Source organism: Ambystoma mexicanum, chromosome 6p (genome assembly GCF_040938575.1).
Source record: "Ambystoma mexicanum isolate Mex_15411 chromosome 6p, UKY_AmexF1_1, whole genome shotgun sequence".
NCBI classification, from domain to species: domain Eukaryota; kingdom Metazoa; phylum Chordata; class Amphibia; order Caudata; family Ambystomatidae; genus Ambystoma; species Ambystoma mexicanum.
Genome location: NC_090935.1, coordinates 1,470,912,263 through 1,470,932,233, shown reverse-complemented (window position 1 = coordinate 1,470,932,233; position 19,971 = coordinate 1,470,912,263). Strand labels below are relative to the sequence as shown.

General features: G+C 45.4%; 1 protein-coding gene across 10 annotated transcripts in view; it reads right to left on the bottom strand.

Annotated features, from left to right (window-relative positions):
- PPEF2 (protein phosphatase with EF-hand domain 2) overlaps positions 1-19,971 on the bottom strand; it is a 703,213-nt gene that overhangs the window by 26,696 nt on the left and 656,546 nt on the right. For all 10 annotated transcript variants that reach the window (XM_069626300.1, XM_069626309.1, XM_069626302.1 and 7 more), the window contains one exon: positions 19,624-19,711. In XM_069626300.1, coding sequence (XP_069482401.1) covers positions 19,624-19,711 — 88 coding nt within the window. The remainder of the gene's footprint in view (positions 1-19,623; positions 19,712-19,971) is intronic.

Genomic DNA, 19,971 nt, shown 5'->3' with positions numbered 1-19,971 from the left:
ATCCCTCTATGCCGACAACATAGTTCTCTACGTGCAAAACTCCAGTGAAAACCTCAATCCGATCATGCGCGAAATAATAAAGTTTGGGGTGGTATCGGGGATAAAAATCAACCACTCCAAGTCAATTATATTCCCCCTAAACGCCAACACCAAATCACTTACAGACGATTACAATTTTAAATGAGAAAGCGCCCATGTCCGATACTTAGGGATCCAGATGTCCCTGAATCACTATATTTTCAGAGACAACTACGAAAGTGTACTTAAAACACTGCGTGAAAAGGTGAACAGGTGGAAAGCACTCCCACTAACCCTATGGGGAAGGGCGTCCCTAGTGAAAATGGTAATTCTCCCCAAACTTTTATACCTGTTTTCTAACATTCCAATCCTGCTGTCTCTGCGCTTTCTGGGGACTGTGAGGAGCTTAGTGCTGGATCTAGTCTGGGCGGGCAAACCAGCGAGGGTTGCATACTCTTCCCTCATACTGCCAGTAGCCAAAGGGGGCCTTGCACTCCCTGATATTGAAAGATACTACTGGGCAGCTCAAGCTCAGTTTCTCAGCCATTGGTACTCAATGCAGTTCATAAGACCACATGTGCAGGTCGAACGAGCCCTAGCCTCACCCAACCTGCTGAGGGTTGTGATCATTAGCAAACAGGCGGAACAACACACAACAATGAATATAGTACAATCCACATACACCATCTGGCGGAAAATTGCCCAAAAGTATAACATACGGATTAGATACTCGCCTCTCTTGCCCATTAAATTTATCCCAGGGGTGCCTCTCACTGCTGAAAAAGTGTTCCTTAAATGGGTAGACAAATGCAAGATTAGTATGCTAGGCGAACTGTTCGACCAAGAAACCTTTATAACGCCCCAACAAGCGAAATAGAAAGGCAGAACCACCTCCCTGGATATATTTATTTACTTCAGATTACGATACGCTTTGCAAGAACTTATGCCCTCATTCCCACAACAACCACCAACGTGGCAGTTACTACACGGAGTGATACAGGCACAAGGAGAGGGAAAATTGGTTTCATCGATATACAAGGCCCTTTTGACAGACACGTTACCAACGAACCCAAGAACGAAGGAAAGGTGGGAAAAGTCGTTGCAGTCACCCATCCCAGAAGAAGAATGGGACTAGATATTACAACAGACACAAAAAGTAGCACTAAACTCACGCTTCAAGCAAATCCATTTCAACTATTTACTTCAAACATACTATATGCCCAAAAAAAGGAACAGGTACCCCCCAGAGCTGAACTCTACATGTGACAGGTGCGGCACACCGACGGCTGACTTCATACATCTTGCTTGGAGCTGCCCAGCGGTGGCCAAATTCTGGACAGATGTGCTCTGCGAAACCAAAGCAATAATAGGCGAGGAGATAAAACCCAATCCAATAGTAGCATTACTAGGGATGACAAAAGCCCTTGCACCACCAACAAGGAAACTGCCAAACATACTACTGGTACTGGCACGCAGAAAAATAGCTATGGCGTGGGGCCCAGCTCCCACAATAACAAACTGGAGGAAAGACATCCTCTATTGCCAAGAAGTGGAAGCAGAATTCATAAGAACACTGCCCCTGGACGTGAGACCCCCAGACATTTGGGGCCTGTATGTATCATATCTGCTCTCCAATGCTGATTCCCCTACATCATCGACTAAGCCAACACAAACAGAGGAATCCATGCGGACTAAGTGCCAATATCAACACACTATTCATAGGAGCCGAGAGACTGTAACAGGTGCGACAGGGAAAGGGAGGTCTGGGGTGTACGGGGGGGGGGGCGGTGAGGAAAGGGTGTTGGCGCAAGTTGTACAGCCCGCAGTTCGGGCTAGTTTTGTATTCTTGTAAAACGGTAAATACAAAAATAAAGTTTTTAAAAAAAAATGTACTGCTGGGTCCAACCTCTGCCGATCCCACACCCTCCAGGTCCACCATGTGGGGGATACTGCTCACCATCTCCTCCCAGAGTGTAGGCTGCAGCGGCACAACATTTCCTTCACCTGTTGCTGCTGTCTCCCAACGGGGTTGGAGGTGAAGGTGCAGACTCAGACTTTGAGGTTGTTCAATCTCTTGTGTATGTTCCTACTGTCCCATGGAACATGTCCTATTGCCACCACTTTGTCCATGATTTCAGCCCAGATGGCGTTCTTCCACTGCTGGTACATTTTGAAGTTTTGTGACTCATATGTTGTGGAGTAAAGATTGGGACACTGGCCCTTTAAGAGGGACTGGCCCAAGGGAGGGAGGACATACAGGACCAGGGAGTGGGGCCGGAAAGGCAGAAAGTGAAAGTGAGGATAAAGGGAGGTTCTACTACACAATGGCTCTGTGTGGTTTTGTAGGTCGTGAGGCACCTGAGTCACCCAAACAACTGGCAATGAGGGACACAATGCATGTGTTTGCAGGAGCCTGTCTCATCTGCTAGCTGTTGTCGCGAGGACCACAAGAGTGGAGATCCTCGAAGCAGGTCTGCTATGCCAGAGCAAGCGCCTTTATGGCTGGCGCTGCAGTGGTGGTGTGAGCCGCGCAGAGACCATGCACGGGCCGCCTCCATTGGCGACCCGAGGACAGAAGCTGTAGTGCACACACGCAGCAACAGGAAAGCAGCTGGAAGGCAACATGAGCAGCGGAGGAGCACACGTGCAGTGCCAACAGCACCACCAACGCTGTCACAGAAAAAGAAGGGCGAGGGAGCTAGCTCAGCCTGCAGAAGGGACTGAACTGCTGAGTGAGTAAAAAGCACAGGAAACAAAAGGAGTGGGACGATAGAGAGCAAGACTGGTGCAAGAGTGAATGCCAATACCGGATAGCACAGGAGGGGGCTGTTGAACAGCAGGACAGCTGCAGGAACAAATCCAGAGCAGCTGGGGCACTAATGAACCTGAGGAGGGGGCGTACACCATAGAGACAGGATGGAACACAGAGGTGGAGGTAGGCGGGAGCTGTACCCACAAGCTGTACCCACCAAAGAGCCTAAAGAGGAGGCCACAGACAACCGTGAAGAGGATCAAAGTTGGAAGACGTGGGGGAACAGCCATACAAGAGAGCGAGGTAGCGCAGCCAGACAGGAGGTGAGGAGCTGCAAACGGCAGACATAACTGAGCAGAGGGAGTCATTATCCCACTGGAGGAGATCGCTGACAGCACCAAAGCGGCCGCTAACCCCGGTGCGCAGGCAGTCACAGGGGCACAGGCAGGTGTCATGGCTGGCATGTCATCTAGAGCGGCATTCCTGAGGAGACCAGGAATGTTCTCCCTACACCCTCAACATGATCAAGGACAAAGATGGGAAGGGTGGATAGAGGAGTCTAATGACTTTATAAGGGCAGTAGGGGATCATGACTCACCGAAAATGAGTGACCTATTTACCAACCTTGCAGCAAAAGAGAAAAAAAGCATTTTGAAAGCGATTCCGCCGCAAGAGAGAACCACATACGAGATGACCATTGCAGCGTTGAACAAGAAACTGATTGTGCTGCCGAACCAGGATTTAGAGAGGTATTCCTTCAACCAGTGTGCCCAACTACCCCATGAAACAATAGGGGAATTTGTCATCCGGCTTAAAAACAAAATAACCTACTGCAACTTTATAAACTTCTCAGACGACAGGGAAATCCGGCTCAGATTCATAGATGGTTGCACATAGTTGGTGTTCCGGAAGCACCTGTTGAAAAAACCTGTTACTTCCGGAAATAATAGACCTAGCCCAGGTGCATGAGATGGTGGACATCCAAGCTGCAGCCTTAGAGATTCCCAGGAAATCGGACAGTGTGGCCATGATGCAGGCCATGTCAACGGCCGGGCCCTGGGCCCAGGGAGGTCCACCCAGGTCAGCGCTGAGTGGCCCATTTCAGAGTCACCAAGGGGACAGACTGTGTTATCGATAGGGCAGATGCACATGCAGCGTGGCTGGGAAAAACACTTCCAGGTGATGTGCAAAGAAAAGTCACCAGCTCTCCAAGGAAACAAGCCCCCAATGTCACAAGGGCCTGCAGGACACCCAGAATTGCCCCAAGGACTCAAAACGAGGATGTACCGAGGACAGAACCTTCAGAGACCCCTGCAAGGGTGACACAGTGCACCCTTTAGACCTCAAGCCAAGGTCATAAAGGCAATGGGAGACCATAGTCTACAGATGCTGCCACAATGCCCCAAGGAGCAGGATTATCCTCCAGAGAGTCGTATGCATACCACCCACAGACATATGAATTCCGCTATGTGGTGGACCCAAATGAAAACCAACCCATTGGCCAAAAGGAAGGCGACTACGTCCAAAAAAACGACTGATGCAGCAGAGAATATGTGCGGCAGATCAGTGCAGAGGCTTATGACGGCACCACCCCCAGAGTGACTATCCAAATATGGGGGGGTTGAACCATCAGTTTATCGTTGATACAGGGACCACCATCAACGTGATGAATGCAAATGTCCACAAGCTGATAGAACTTTATCCACTCACCCGCTCCCATGCAAAAATATTCCAGTGGGGAGCCGATCTCTTGCTCCAGTCGGCCGGACAGTTTTGTTGTGATCTACACCACAATGATCGCATTGTGTCAGCGATCATCCATGATATGATATGGCATTTATAACGCGCCTATACATAAGTGTGATCAGAAGTCCCAAGGCAGGTAGATGCCTGCTGAGTTAAGTTTATGTTTATTGAGGTTTATATAGCGCTTTAATCCAAAGCGCTTGACAGTATAACAACAAGGTACAATAAAGAAAGAAGCGTATATACAATCATGAAGCAAACCAGTGAGACAGTATGTAGAACAATTTACTGAGGGGGAGGGGGAGAGGGAAGGGAGGAGGTAGGTAGGAGGTTACAAATAACTGAATTGAGATGAATGGGTGGGGAGGAGAAGGGGAAGGGAGAGAAAGGGGAAGGGAAGGGGAGTTGGAGAGGGGAGAAGGTAGGGATGGAAAGTCAAGGGGGGGGAGTGGAGAAGCATGGCTTTCAAGGAGGTGTGGAAGGATGGGTAGGTGGGAATGGAGTGGATAGAAAGAGGTAAGGAGTTCCAATGTAGGGGGTCAAGAGCTGAAAGGAACGGAAGCATGAGGAGGCGCATGATTCAGGGGGTACACTGAGTAAGAAGAGGTCAGCAGAGTGGAGTGAGCGGGAGGGAGTGTAAAATGAGACGAGAGAAGAGATGGGGGGGGGGGCAGGTTCATTTAGGGATTTGAAGACTAGACAGAGGAATTGAAATTTTAGTTGAAAGGAAGGGGAGCCAGCTAAGCTGAGAGAGTGAGGTGGAGATAGAATCACGAGGAGAAGGAGAGTACGGATAGAGGAGTGGTAGACGGATTTTAGGGGGGCCAGATGAGAGACGGGGAGTACAAAGAGGAGAGAAGAGCAGTAGAAGAGGCGGGAGAAGATAAGGGAGGAGATTAAGAGTTTAGTAGCGTGAAAGGTGAGGGAGGAGCGGATCTTATGGATGTTGAAGAGATGGTGCTGACAGGCACAAGAGATGAGAGAGATGTGGTTAGAGAAGGAGAGGGAAGAAACAATGTGGAGACCAAGGTTGCGAGCATGGGGGAAGATGGGGAGATTGGAAGGGGGAAAGTGGTTGAAAGGAGGGGGGGTAGGGGAAAGCGTGTTAGGAGGAAAGAAAAGGACTTCAGTCTTGTCAGTGTTGAGGGAAAGAAAATGTGATGACATCCAGTTTTTGATGGCTGTAAGGCAGGAAGATAGAGTGTGGTGGAGGTCAGGAGTGAAAGAAGAGAAGGAGAGAAAGAGTTGGGTGTCATCCGCGTAGAAATGGTGAGAAATGCCGAAAGAAAAGATAACAGGGGCAAGAATGGAGGTGTAAAGAGAGAAAAGAAAAGGACCGAGAACAGAGCCCGGCGGGATGCCATAGTCCAAGGAGAAGTTGGAGGAGGTGCTGCCGCCCCAGGCAACAGCAAAGGTACGATTGGAGAGGTAAGAGGAGAGCCAGGAGAGGACAGAGCCTTTGAAGCAAAAGGAGGACAGAGTAGTAAGAAGTAAGGGGTGATCTACTGTATCAGAGGCAGCAGACAGGTCAAGGAGGATGAGAATAGAGGATGGGTATAGAGGATAGAATAGTGTTACCACACCCTCCGAGCCCTGGCCCATATTGACATTCGGTATGACTAGTTCTAGCACTCCCAGTGGTTGAGAGCCAAGTGAACATGATGGTGGACAAACAAATGACACTCCAGGGCATTAAGGAACAATTCCCAATGCTCATTGAGGGCGTAAACATGCTGAAAGACTCGGTCATAATGCTCCACAGGGACCCCGATGCCACAACATCCCTGAAAAGTGGGTTTCCACCTGCCGGGACAGGTGTCCAAGGAGCTACAACTACTCGACAATGATATAATCGAACGGGTCCGACACCATGGGTGTCCCAGCTGGTGGTGGTACCAAAGGACAATGGACTGCGGCTATGCATTGATATGCGCATCCTGAACACTGCCATACAGAAGGAGAGGCATTCCGGACCGAGCAAAGAGGACATGATGATCTGGCTCAACCAAGCAGTGAGGTTCTCGAAGCTTGACCTTAACCAGGGATATCACCAGCTTGTCAGTCACCCGAATTCAAGGCCCATCACTAGGTTTGCTACTCCCGATAGGCTGTTCAGTTACAAGAGGCTAAACTTTGGAATACCGTCCGCTGCCGAGATATTCCAGGAAACAATCCACCAGCTGATCTCACCGGTAATGGTGACCTTTTAATTACAGCACCGATATCTTAGTGTGTGGCACGTCCCAGGCACCACATGCCAAGGTGATATTCGAGGTATGTGAGATCCTACAAATGGCAGGCTTCACCCTCAATGGGGCCAAATGTAACATCAACACGCCCACAGTCTGAAATTCTTTGGGCAAACTTTCTCTGACCACGGCATGGCGGCTGACCCAGACAAGATCGGCGTGATTGTCAATTTAGCCCAACCAGGAGACGTCAGATCTCAGATAAATTCTGGGCATGGCGGGGTATTGTGCCCGATACCCCCCAACTACGCCACTCTCACGGACCCTCTCTGGAAGATGCTCAAGAAAGATGCGCTGTTTGAGTGGGGCGACGACTGCAGTGGTGCATTCCAGACCATCAAGGATGAACTTGTCACCAGCCGCATATTGGCCTACTTTGACCCCAGTTGGTACACTGAAATAATGGTAGCCTCCAGTCCTGTCGGCCTGGGGCCATCCTAGCTCCAAGTGATTCTGCAGCACAGCCTGAAAAAAGCATTGTTGCCTATGCCAGCAGAGCCCTATTCCCCACTGAGAGAGCGCACTTAGAGGCCAAGAAGGAGGGGCCTTGCAGCTCTGTGGGCCTATGAGAAGTTCAACCACTTCATAATGGGACACTGATTCACCCTTGTAACAGACCACCGTGCTCTGGTGACCCAGCTTGGGAACCCAAAGACCAGGAAGCCCTCGCGGATTAAGTGGTGAGGCATCAGGTCACAGGAATATGACTTGCAGATCGTTCACAAACTGGGGTGTGGGTGTCAAACCCAGCGGACTACCTATCCAGACACCCAGAAGAGCAGGTGAAGGACACATTGGATTAGGAGGCTGAATATTACACCCAGTATCTGTCAAAGAATGCTCAGTCCCAGATGCTCACCGTGGCGACATTTAACGACAAGAGTAAAAGCGATGCCACCATCAAGACCGCAGTTCAGCTGACCAACCCGAATAAGTGGAGGAACTATAGACATGAGCTGCAGGTGAGCAAGGAGGTGGACATAAAAGAAATACAGAGGATGGCCAAGATACAAAGTGAACGGGCCACCAACAGTCAAGGGGCCCTACAGAGGGGAAGTCGTCTACTGGTACCCAAAGCTCTGTGAAAGGCCATTATCAACCAGGTGCGCGAGGGCCACCGGGGACTTGCTAACAAAAAAGGTACTATGCAACCAGGTATGGTTCCCCTACATGGATGCAGTGGTGGATAACATACTAACGCATTGTCAGGCCTGCCAGTGAGCAGGAGCAGCCGCACGCCCCCTCAGGATTGTACCCCTCCCCCAAGGCCCCTGGCAACGAATTGCACCAGACTTCTATGGGCCCCTGGGAGAGGGAGGACATCTACTCATGATCACAGATCAATACTCCTGCTTCCTGGTCGTGAAGCAAGTGCCATCCACGGCGTCCACAGTGTGGTGGGAGTTCTGGACGCACTGTTCAATGAGTGGGGCATGCCAAACATAGTGAAAACAAACTGACCCATTCCAGAGACATGACTTCGGGAAGTTTGTGCCCATCTAGGATTCCAGCACCAAAAGGTCACGCCACTGTGGCCCCAGGCAAATGGGATGGTGGAGCACTTCATGTCCACTATCAGCTGTAACAAGGGGTTTGTCCTACCCTCTATGAATCTAGCGGCTGCGCAAAGTGAATCAGGTGCACACTAGTTTTTAGACCCTTATGGGTGCCCGTATAATTTGGGCAACCATTGTTGGAAACAACATACTTGCTGCTGACAAACGTATCTCAAACTAGTAAAGGAATTTCAGCTTTTAATTATTAATTAGCTGATGCTTTTTTCTTTTTTACAGAGAGTTTAGGTTTTTAGATATTTTCTTTTTTACAAGGAATTTAGGTTTTTGTATATACATGAGAGTACATGATGTATGCTGTGGTAAACAAGCACATTGTTATGTTAGAAATTCCCTAAAACGTAAATACAATTGACAAAAAGATGTGGATCATCCACTCATACATTTGACAGGCAACTTGTTTGTCAGTGGAATGTCCACTGTCATTAGATATAGAAAACACAGAATGAAAATACAAAAGGGAGATGTTGATAGTAGGTCTCCTATGCCCGGCTGAAGTCTGACCTCATCTATGGTCTACGTCTGGGTATGATGTTAGGAATGTGAGTGCAGCACTAAATAAAGCCCACGGGGATTCTTGGACAACTTGCTGCTGACGTTTCGGCAGGTTTGGTAGTAGCCGCCTTCTGGGGCCAAAAAAGTCAGAAAACTCACTAGTCAAGCTTCAGGTGGGAATGGATGAACACAGGGGGTTTCATCTTGGAGCAGAAGGAAAAAGTAAGAGTAGCCTGTGTAGGAGTCGGTAGTGAGGGCAGCCGCGGTATGGGCGGGCGGCCCGCGGGGGGCCAGCAAAGGACCCCTGGTGCTCAGTACGAAGTACAGTAGGAATCCGAGTATGACGATGCTGGGGTTAATTGGAGAAATGAGTCCAATTCTTGAGGATGGGTGGAACAAAGTGCGCCCGGTGAGAAAGCATCAAGGCTGAGTGGCTCAGGTGTAATTTACGTCTGGTTCGCTCTGCAAAAAGTCAAGGGGAGCTGGAGCAGGACCAGATGTAAATTACACCTGAGCTGCTCCAAAATTAAATCTAAATCTACACTAGAACGTGGACAGGAACTTGAACCTTCCACAAGGATGTCATTACGGCAAACACAAGACCATTAACACAATAAAGGATAGACGTGCACATATTGATAGAAACCTTACTTTTGAGTATATAGGGCCTTGCATCGCCTATCTAAAGATGAGATTATTATTACAAAAGAAGCAGACAAGGGAGGCAATATAGTTCTTAACAGAGAAGAGTTATAGCTAGCTAGGAGAATACACACTAGACTTCACTTCTGATGTAGGTCTGTGTATGCTTCCTTATTCAACCTTTCCTTGCAATGGCACTCTTAACCCATGGTATTGACTGTAAAACATGTGTTACTACTAACAATTCATATTCTAGCTCTTTCATTAGTCTGACTAATGTGATACGGGTTATGCAGAATTTAACGCATAATGGTGCAATATAGCACCAATATATCATACTTGCCACATCATTAAGTAATTGCGTGCCACACATTCTTATAGGTGATACTACAATAATTGATATGCTGTTCATTAGAGACGCACACTTTTATCTAAGGTATTAATAGATATACTTGTTATTTCTCAGGTTTTTTTCATTTGATTACTCTAACTTGACATGGTTTGTACATAATATAACCTGAAAACATATTCTTTTTTTCTGATAAAATACACCTCCTATTCAATTCTCTTCCTCGCACAGACGCACTCAATCATTCATACTCAATTCATCCAGAGGTTTCCACATTTGAAGCCTAGTAGCAAATGTTATTCACAACATATTTCTACACCCCTTTCTTGCAATGGTGTGTCAATCTGTGATACAACAGATTATGTTTAGTTGACATGTGTTTCAGTTGGCTGTGTTGGCCGTAAACTTTGGCCCTTTCTTATCCCAACCTTCTTCGGGACGGAAGATGAGTACAGGTTATGTCTCACTTCGGGGTACAAGTAGTAGGAGACATCTATAAAATCAATAAAAAACAGCAGCCTATTACCAGAATGTCAAGTTCTTGCTATCCTTATTTCTTTAACATTGGCAGAATTAATTTGTGCATATCACTTGTGAATCATCATATAAATTGCACTCACCTCCAACTTTTATCTTGGAGGGAGTCCAAAATGGTGGCCCAGATCTAAAAGCTCAGGCATATGGAAAACTTCCCAGCCGAGCCTGTGGGAGAAACAGGAGGATGAGGACAGAATATCCAGAAATCCTATCTTTTCCTATATTATCCACTTCACCAGAGTGTCGCCCTATGTAAGTAGGTGAAAAAACACTACTCACTGTAATGCACATCAGAAGCACTTCTACATTTTCAATGCTGCAGAAGTAATAAATTGTGTCACACGACCCAGAACCAATCACCTAGTCATCTTTCAAATCACTGTGTCTGTAGCGGATTCTTGCCGGCAGACGTTTCCTCTTATTCGTGGTCCTAATGTAAAAAAACAGTAAATGTGAAAAAATCAGGCATGCCTAGGTGTGGGTCATTGTATGGCATGTTAATTCATCCCACACATTAGCTAATCTGTTGACTAATGCCTCCAACAATAGTGGTGTTCTGTTTACCTATCCCCGTGCAACTTGCTCGCGGGACAACATCCCCAGCATTCGGGGTTACAAAGAAGCCTGGCGTGCCCGAGTGTAAAACAATGATACGTGGCCCGCTCGACTCCAACACATATACGGATTGGATGTGTGTGTGTTCAGGCAACTCTTATAGCCCGCGTTTCATCCCCAATCATGCAGAGATCATCACTATGTCAATTTTTTACTGTGGTGCGTGTTCTCGCGCTAAAGTCAACTTGTGTCTCGAGCATCTCGCATTCTGCCCTTCAGACCCGGTGATATGTTGTAACACCATAGACATAGATGAATGACTAGGTTTTATTCCGTATTATTTGATCCTCCTCTATAACAACGGAACTAATAATGTTAATTAGTCAAACTCATATATGACCGACCCTGCATCTGGAAGGCCATATAGAGATGACATAGATGGATAAAATAATCAATTATCTTGGATTTTCGTCAAAATTGCAACTACCCACCAGTCTCAGGTGCTGGTGGGACATGTAGTCCCTCACCGTGTCTCAGCACCAAACAGTAAATGCATAGCCATTTGCAAATGCTACTCAATGTGGTGACCCACATTAGGGAAAAAATGGGTAAATAAATATCACAGACCCATATTTCTATAATTAGTTGGGTCAATCCCCTTTTAAAGATATTTCTTTCATGAGATGACCATCATGTCATTAGTTAAGACCTAATGACTTTCTATACTGCCTTCCCGGATGAATATGGCCACTATGGCAAACCTATTGCAGGGTCCTTTTCACTCCTGCGGGAGTGACAGCCATGTCTCTGATTAGTTCTACTGGGGCATACTACACAAACCATTGACACAGGGAACCATGTGCTTACACCTGAGTCTAATATGTCCAATCTACTAGCTGTTAATCAGGTTGTTCCATTCGACTGCAACATTCTAACCATGTTGTACTGTGCCCAGTGAATAGATCCATCGCTGTTCAATTCTATGTAGGATCATGGCCAGGTCCCCTCTGCGGGCCTGTGGTTTCATGATCTGTAGTACAAACCACCTCAGTTCTTTGTCTGTGTTTCCTAGTTTTGTGAAGTGTTCCACAAGTGGTTTATCTGCTACTTTGGTTCTGATACATGATCTATGTCCAAACCAACAGATAGAAACTCTCTCCTACTCTTCTCAAGTTTCCACCTGGTGGGCCTAAAACAGAACCTCCCATATGGCCAATTTCTAAGGATCAGATGTAACTGCACGGAAAAACAAGACTTTGATTTACATGTCGATCACCTGAAAGATAGGTTGACCGAGAGGGGCTATCCCAAGAAAATCGTTAAGGACAAACTTAAAAAAGCTGCCAACACACACAGGCATGTCTGTCTAACCCTGTGTGAGAAAACTACCAATGACAGATTGATCTGCTGACTACCTTTAACCCTATCAACAATCGGATAAAAAGGATTCTTAACTAGAACTGGCACCTTGTTGTAATACAACCAGGGAGCCTGTCTCGCAAACATATGTTTGCGTTCAAACGGAACAGCAATCTAACACAAAGCTTGGTGCATACACATGGGGATATTGACAGAGATCAGACAGTCCTTAATCAATGGGGCTTACCTCCAGTGACTGGGCACTACAAATGCGTTAATTGTGCTGCGTGCCCATATACGTAAACTAAACACCAGTTCAAACATGAACATATGGACCAGCAATTGAAACAACACTCGAACCGCCTTACCAAAAATGACATCTATATGATACTTTGCCCATGTAACCTTATCTATGTATGCCAGACCACCAGGCAAATACAGCAGAGGATCTCTGAACATAGATCATGTATCGGAACCAAAGTAGCAGATAAACCGCAGGTGGAATACTTCACAAAACTAGGACACACAGACAAAGATCTGAGGTGGTTTGTACTACAGACCGTGAAACCACAGGCCAGTGGAGGGGACCTGGCCATGATCCTACATAACATTAAACAGTGATGGATTTATTCACTGGACACAGTGCGACATGGTTTGAATGTTGCAGTCGAATGGAACAACATGATTAACAGTTAGTATATTGGACATATTAGACTCCGGTGTAAGCACAGGGTTCCCTGTGTCAATCAGAGACATGGCTGTCGCTCCCACAGGAGTAAAAAGGACCCTGCAATTGGTTTGCCACAGGGGCCATATTCATCTGATAAGGCGGTAACGAAAGTCTTTAGGTCTTAACTAATGACACAATGGTCATCTCACGAAATAAATATCGTCACAAGGGGATTGACCCAACTAATTATAGAGAGATGGGTCTGTGATCTCTATTTGCCCATTTTTCCCTAAGGCGGGTCACCACACTGAGTAGCATTTATATATGACTATGCATTTACTGTTTGGTGCTGAGATACAGTGAGGAACTACATATCCAACCAGCACCTGAGACTGGTGGGTAGTTGCAATTTCGACGAACATCTGAGATAATGCATTATTTTATCCATCTATGTCATCTCTATATGGCCGTCCAGAAGCAGAGCCTGTCATATGAGTTTGACTAATTAATTAACATTATTAGTTCCGTTGTTAGAGAAGAGGATCGAATAATACGGCATAAAACCTAGTCCTATTTCTATGTTTATGCTGTTAAAACATATCAACGGGTCTGAAGGGAAGAATGCAAGACGCTCGAGAAACGAATTGACTTTAGTGTGAGAAGACACTCCACAGTAAGAAATTGAGGGAGTGATGATCTCTGCATGATTTGGGATGAAACGCAGGCTATAGGAATTGCCTGAACACGCACATCCAATCCATATATGTGTTAGAGCCGAGCGGGCCGCGTATCATTGTTCTAGACTTAGGCATGCCAGGCTTTTGTGTGACTCCTAATGCTGTGGATGTTGTCCCGCGGGCAAGTTGCATGGGGATAGGCAAACGGAACACCACTATTGTTGGAGGCATTAGTGAACAGATTAGCTAATGAGTGTGATGAATTAACATACCATACAATGACCCACACCTAGGCATGCCTGATGTTTTCGAATTTACTGTTTATTTACATTAGGACCATGAATAAGACGAAACATATGCCGGCAAGAATCCGCCACAGACACAGTGATTTGAGAGATGACTTGGTGATTGGTTCCGGGTCATGTGACGCAATTTATTACTTCTGCAGCATTGAACATTTAGAAGTGCTTCTTATGTGTATTACAGTGAGTAGTGTTTTTTCACCTACTTACAGAGGGGGGAACTCTGGTGAAGTGGCCAATATAGGAAAAGATAGGATTTCTTGATATTCTGTCCTCATCCTTTTGTTTCTCCCCACAGGCTCGGCTGGGAAGTTTTCCATACGTCTGAGCATTTGGGATCTGGGTCACCATTTTGGACTCCCTCCAAGATAAAAGTTGGAGGCGAGTGCAGTTTATACGACGATTCAAAAGTTATATGCACAAATTAATTGTGCCAATGTTGAAGAAATAAGGATGGCAAGAACTTGACATGGTGGTAATAGGCTGCTGTTGTTTTGATTGATTATATAGATGTCTCCTACTCCTTGTACCCCGAAGTGAGACATAACCTGTACCCAGCTTCCGCCCTGAAGAAGGTTGGGATAAGAAAGGGCCAAAGTTTACGGCCAACACAGCCAACTGAAACACATGTCGACTAAAAATGATCTGTTGTATCACAGATTGACACACCATTACAAAAAAGGGGTGTACAAATATGTTGTGAATAACATTTGCTACTAGGCTTCATATGTGGAAACGTTTGTTGAATCTGGAGAAATATAAATTGAGTATGAATGATTGTGTGCGAGGGAGAGAATTGAATAGGAGATGTATTTTGTCAGATAAATGAATATGTTGAGATTTACGTTGACTTGATATCATAAATAGTTTTTTTGTATTGGAAATACATTGTAATTCTTCCATGTAAATATCCACTAGTTGTTTGCCATTCCTAATCTCTCCTTTCATTAGCCTACATTACGTTAACTATTCATTGTCATTGCATTAAGCAAATGTATGATGCCATTATATTGATATTATCAGGCTACAATAATAATAAGCCAGCAGCATAATATGTGTACAATTAGAATCTATAGATGGAACGAACATTAATGGACTTGAGGTTAGATTCTTTTCCCCTCCCCTTCTAATTCCTTAGACTCTCCCCATTTTACAAACTATCATTGTCCAGGCTAATATTTTAGGATAATTGTACTGAATTTATTTGACAAAGCCTAGTGAGCGAAACACATGGCTGTGTCAGCGACAATACAGTCAAGACTGTTCATTTACTTAATATTCTTTGTCAATAAATAGTTATTACTGGTAAGACAAAATGTATTATATGCTACATATTTCACATTATAAATTCCTTATTTATACACCCGACTCTGATGTTACGGAGGTAGTAGAATAACTGAATCTATTTTACAACACCACAAGCAAAAATAGTATCACTGCTGGCACTTTCACTTGCTTGAGCAGTATACATTTCTCTGATGTCTTTATATTGAGTGACATTGGTGTTAGTGTCCTACTGGGAAACAAATGCAGCTAGTAGTGTGGCCCCTTTGTTTTCTATGTAAGTGTTAGGGTTCTGACATAAGAGTATATTGAAAGCACCTATACAGCCCCACCCTACTACTAAACCAGCAGTGTTGTCAATTATAAAGGTGAAACCGGCACAGCTACGCAGGTATGCCTCTTTTGGGAATGCGGGCCAGGGGTACGCTATATTCTTCAGGAAGGTTGTGAGTGGGTACAGAAGCAATTCATACAATAGTATGGCAGCACCAAAATGGACACCAAGATTCTATAAAAATAGGATCTGTAAACCAAAAGCATGCACACAACTAAAAAATAAAAACACTATTGGGTCCAACCCAGGTAAGGGAAACCACAGAAACACAGAGGACGTAGACTTTAGAATAAAGGGGCATCCAGAGTTTTGAAGTAAGTCAGAATCGGGAGGCGGGCAACTCATGATGAGGTGAAGACAAACCTTTATTCATGTATAAAACCACTGCTCTAAAAATCTATTCCCTATTCTACAAAAAAGGAAAGAGTTTAAAAGGGTGCACATCAGGAGGTTGTACAAAGTAAAGCCGTCAACTGTTCAGAAATCTACAGAGCCTGATGCTAGCCTAGCACTATAAAGAAAGTGAATGATAGACACAATGGATAAGGGCTTCTGCCCGACAGGCTGGCTTTTGACCCACACTGTATTGTCTCAACTGAATGTCAGGTCATAATTCGAGGGTCTTTGCCCTTTCAACAGTTCAACCATGTATCAGTTCTCAAAGGGCTCTTGCCCGTGACATACAGAGAAAGAAATGTGTCTAGGCCTTGGGCCCTGTCATTGGGGTTCAACAAATGTACTTAGTTGGTCAGGCCTCTCCCAGCCTTATTCGGAACCCCTTTGCGCCCTGTGATTTTGTTCGGGTTGCAACAAAAGGCCTTCAAATGTCTTTAGTGGGTCAGGCCTCTCGCTGGCTGATTCTGAACTCCTTTGGTTCCAGCCACTCCCTGTGGTCTCAGGTTCTGTACCCCCCTCGTGGGGTCCCCACTCTCGCAACCCTACATACATTAATTTCTCTTTTAGCTCTCTCTGGATCTTTTGTCTAAGCAAGGGCATACAAAAAAAATGAAATGACACTAACAAGACAAACCCATTAAAAGCACTAGAAACCCAACCATGTAGGTAAATATACAGATAGTGCAGACTTTTTGAGAAAAGGGGCACTTTTGCAATGAAGAGTGTGTATGTAGGCAAATCATCTTTGTAGCAAGTTCATGAATCTGCCTGTATAAAATGTGGTCTTAATTATCACTAGGACTCAAAGAACAAGACTCTGGGAACAGACCCACTGTCAGGTGATATACTGTCTCCCTTGAGGTGCTGTGAGACCCTTCCCCAGGTTTCTGAGAAAAGACAAGTCTATTTTCTGCACTTTCCAGCCAGGAATGCTGATCAGAGACCAATTGCATGTTTTCCACTTCACAGTCCTGGGCACCAGTGTCCAATCAGCAGGCTGGCCTTTTCCAACAGCAGGCCACGGCAAATGTTTCCTTGAAGTGGATAGGGCCTTTCTTCCTCCTTGAAAATCCTTATCTTCACCGCCCCCCCCCCCCCATGGTTGGGGACTTTGGGCAGTCTTTACTCCAACAAGAATCCAGCGTAATCCTTAAAAAAAAAAAAAAGTTCTTCCAAGATGATTCAATTAAGGGAGGGGCAAAGAGGGTGCACCCATTAAGGGACCAATCCTTGATGCTGTAACAAGAGTTTTGCCTTGAGATGTCAGCTGCAAGAGTGCCTTATCTGCAAGACATTAAGAGTGGGGGCACAAAGGAAGTGTGGCTTAAGTATTTTCAAGATGATGGGAACCTTCTCCTGGGTACAATTCCTCTCTTAGCTACATTATACTTCCCTCCCCACCGCCACTCTCTCGTATCTGCCCAACATCAAAAAGACTCCAATAGATACCCTCCTAGAGTGACTTTCCCATTGGAGTGGAAGAGCTTCCTTTGGAGCACCAGTTCCCACCCTGCCCCCTAGTGTTATGTCCGGTCTTTGTGGGGTGCTGTGAAGCCTTCACAGCAGAGAACTAAGAGGCATCCCACAGTCTGCCAAACAAAAACGGGTTAACACTTTATAACTGAACAAATTGGCTGGGGTATTTTCTGAAGGTGTAGCCCCGTTGCTGCTAACATGAATTTATTTTCAGCAAAATGTAAGTCTACACCATACTTTCCCTCTTCCCATTATACTTATAAGGTGAGATGTGTCAATGGACCGATGGATGATAGGAAGAGGGGTTCCCCATGATCACTTACAGTTTTAAAAGGTAAACTACATGATAAACTGTTACCCAGCTTCTGCATGTGTACACTACCTTATGTGCAAATATGTATGTTGGGTACTGGGTGTCCTAACAACTGCTGCTCTAGACACTCCCTTAGAAGGATAAGGCTGCCTCTGCCGCATGTTCTTTACTGAGATATGTGGCGGTGCAATCAGGACTTCCTCATCTGCATTGAGAATGCTCTGCCCGCATACCAATGAGGGAATGCCCCCGCCTGAGTGTGGCTGTTCTTCAAGAGCACCATTACACAATACCAGAAGCTTTGCTTGCAAGCTTTGTGAGGAATTGCACATGATTGAAAGTGGTAGCATTTTCATGCTGTTATATGCGTTACATCTTACATGAAGACTAATGTGAAGCAGGCAGTATAATTATATAAATTCAAGGTGCAGAGCAGTGCACTTGGAAGATAAAGGACCACATTAGCAGTCTCTCCTTCTGTCTCATGTACACATCTGCCAATCGCTACTGTTTTGATTTATTTTCTGATCTGTTCCCTACTCATTCTGCCCAGAAACTAGAACATTTAATGAGTAAGAACATGCTGGTGGGACAGGGACAATGACCAATTGGGAAGAATGTTCCCACTCAAGCAACACACAGGTTCAATTTTGAGGGCCACCTGTGCTTCCCAGAGGAAAGGAGGTTTTCTCCAAGGATCTGGAATCAATAAGGGGACTGGTGGTGCACCGGGAACCCATTGATGGCTAACATTGTGCTAATGGTTGGCAAAAGGAGAAGATGGTGATTGTGGCTTATCTATTAGAGACACTGTGCTTTAGCTTGAAATAGAGCTTTGTAGATGGCCATTCAAGTGTGTAGATGGTGTTCAAACCCTGTGGAAGGTGCAGTGAACTGTGGGGGGTAGTATGATAAAGCAGCGATATGGGACTCCATCTTGGATGCAAAGCAGGGTTCCAGAGCTTAGATAAATGAAGATTAGAATCCTGATTACCTATGTGCCAATGGACTCTGCAGTATCACTGTGACCATACTGGACAATAATTTGGTTTCTGAGGAGCAAGAGATGTGTCTGAGCTCATTGTACAGGAGGTCTCATGCATGAGGGCCCAAGATACCCATGATTTTACTAGAGGTCACAGTCATTTTGTAATCGCTTGCACACTTGCTGAGGAAGCCAAATGGAATTCTTGCGATCACGATAAAGGAGTGTGGTTCCCTCTATGGAGGCCTGGAGCCAGTCCAGGTGTAGAGCTTTGAACAAGACATCAACATTTGACGATTTACTAGGTGGGTGACAAAGGGTTCCTTAGAAGCAAGAGTAGGCAAAACGGAAACAGGTTGACTTAAAGACAATTGCATAATGTCTGGTGCACCTTGATGCTGTACCAACAGAACACCACTTATGATAGAGACTCGATTGCTGTAGAGTTTGCCTGGTGTGTGGTGAAGCTCAGTGGAGGGTACATACACTATAATACAGAGGTACCTGGGTGGCGGGCTTGCAGAGGCCAGTTGGGGAAGAAATCGGGATTATGTGACTCTGAAATACCTCAAAGGCTGTATAAGTGCACTTAAATGTTCGAAAAGGAGGAGTTGGTTGGGGGGAGGGTATAGTAGTAATTTGTTTTGGCATTTACTGTGGGCCTCTCCCTCGACCCATAGACATTTCCTACCCCCTGGAAGGTTGGTGAATGATTTGTCCGCTTTGTTTGATTTATATGGCTTTAAGGGGTAGTTCCCTTAGCATCTAATTAATGAAAAACTATCTAAAAATAAAAAGACCATTCTTGCATGGTCACAACCTTGTTCTAAGAGAAAGGCAAACATTCTCACATACCAAACATCCGTTCATGGTAAGGATACAGTTTGCGAACAGAGTCCAAAGAACTGACCTGAATTGTCGCTGTCTATGATCCTGAATATGGTCTCAAGATTCGATCGGTTTCTGTAGAGTGCTTCCAGCAAACTTGCATGCAGGTGCTACAAAGGATGACATGTCAGAAATGTGAGTACCAGAATGTGACTAGGTGTTTGAAAAAATATCCAGGTGTCTGTATGTTTCTATCATTCTGCAAAAATCAAATAGTTGCACGTGTGCTAATCCATACAATTATATCTAAAAGAAGATATGCCATTAATATGTTATGTTACTGGCATCTATACTATGCACTGCTGTCATTTTATTTTCATGGTCATCATTTGCTGCGGCTGAGAGAAAATGATGTAATCTACAAAACATA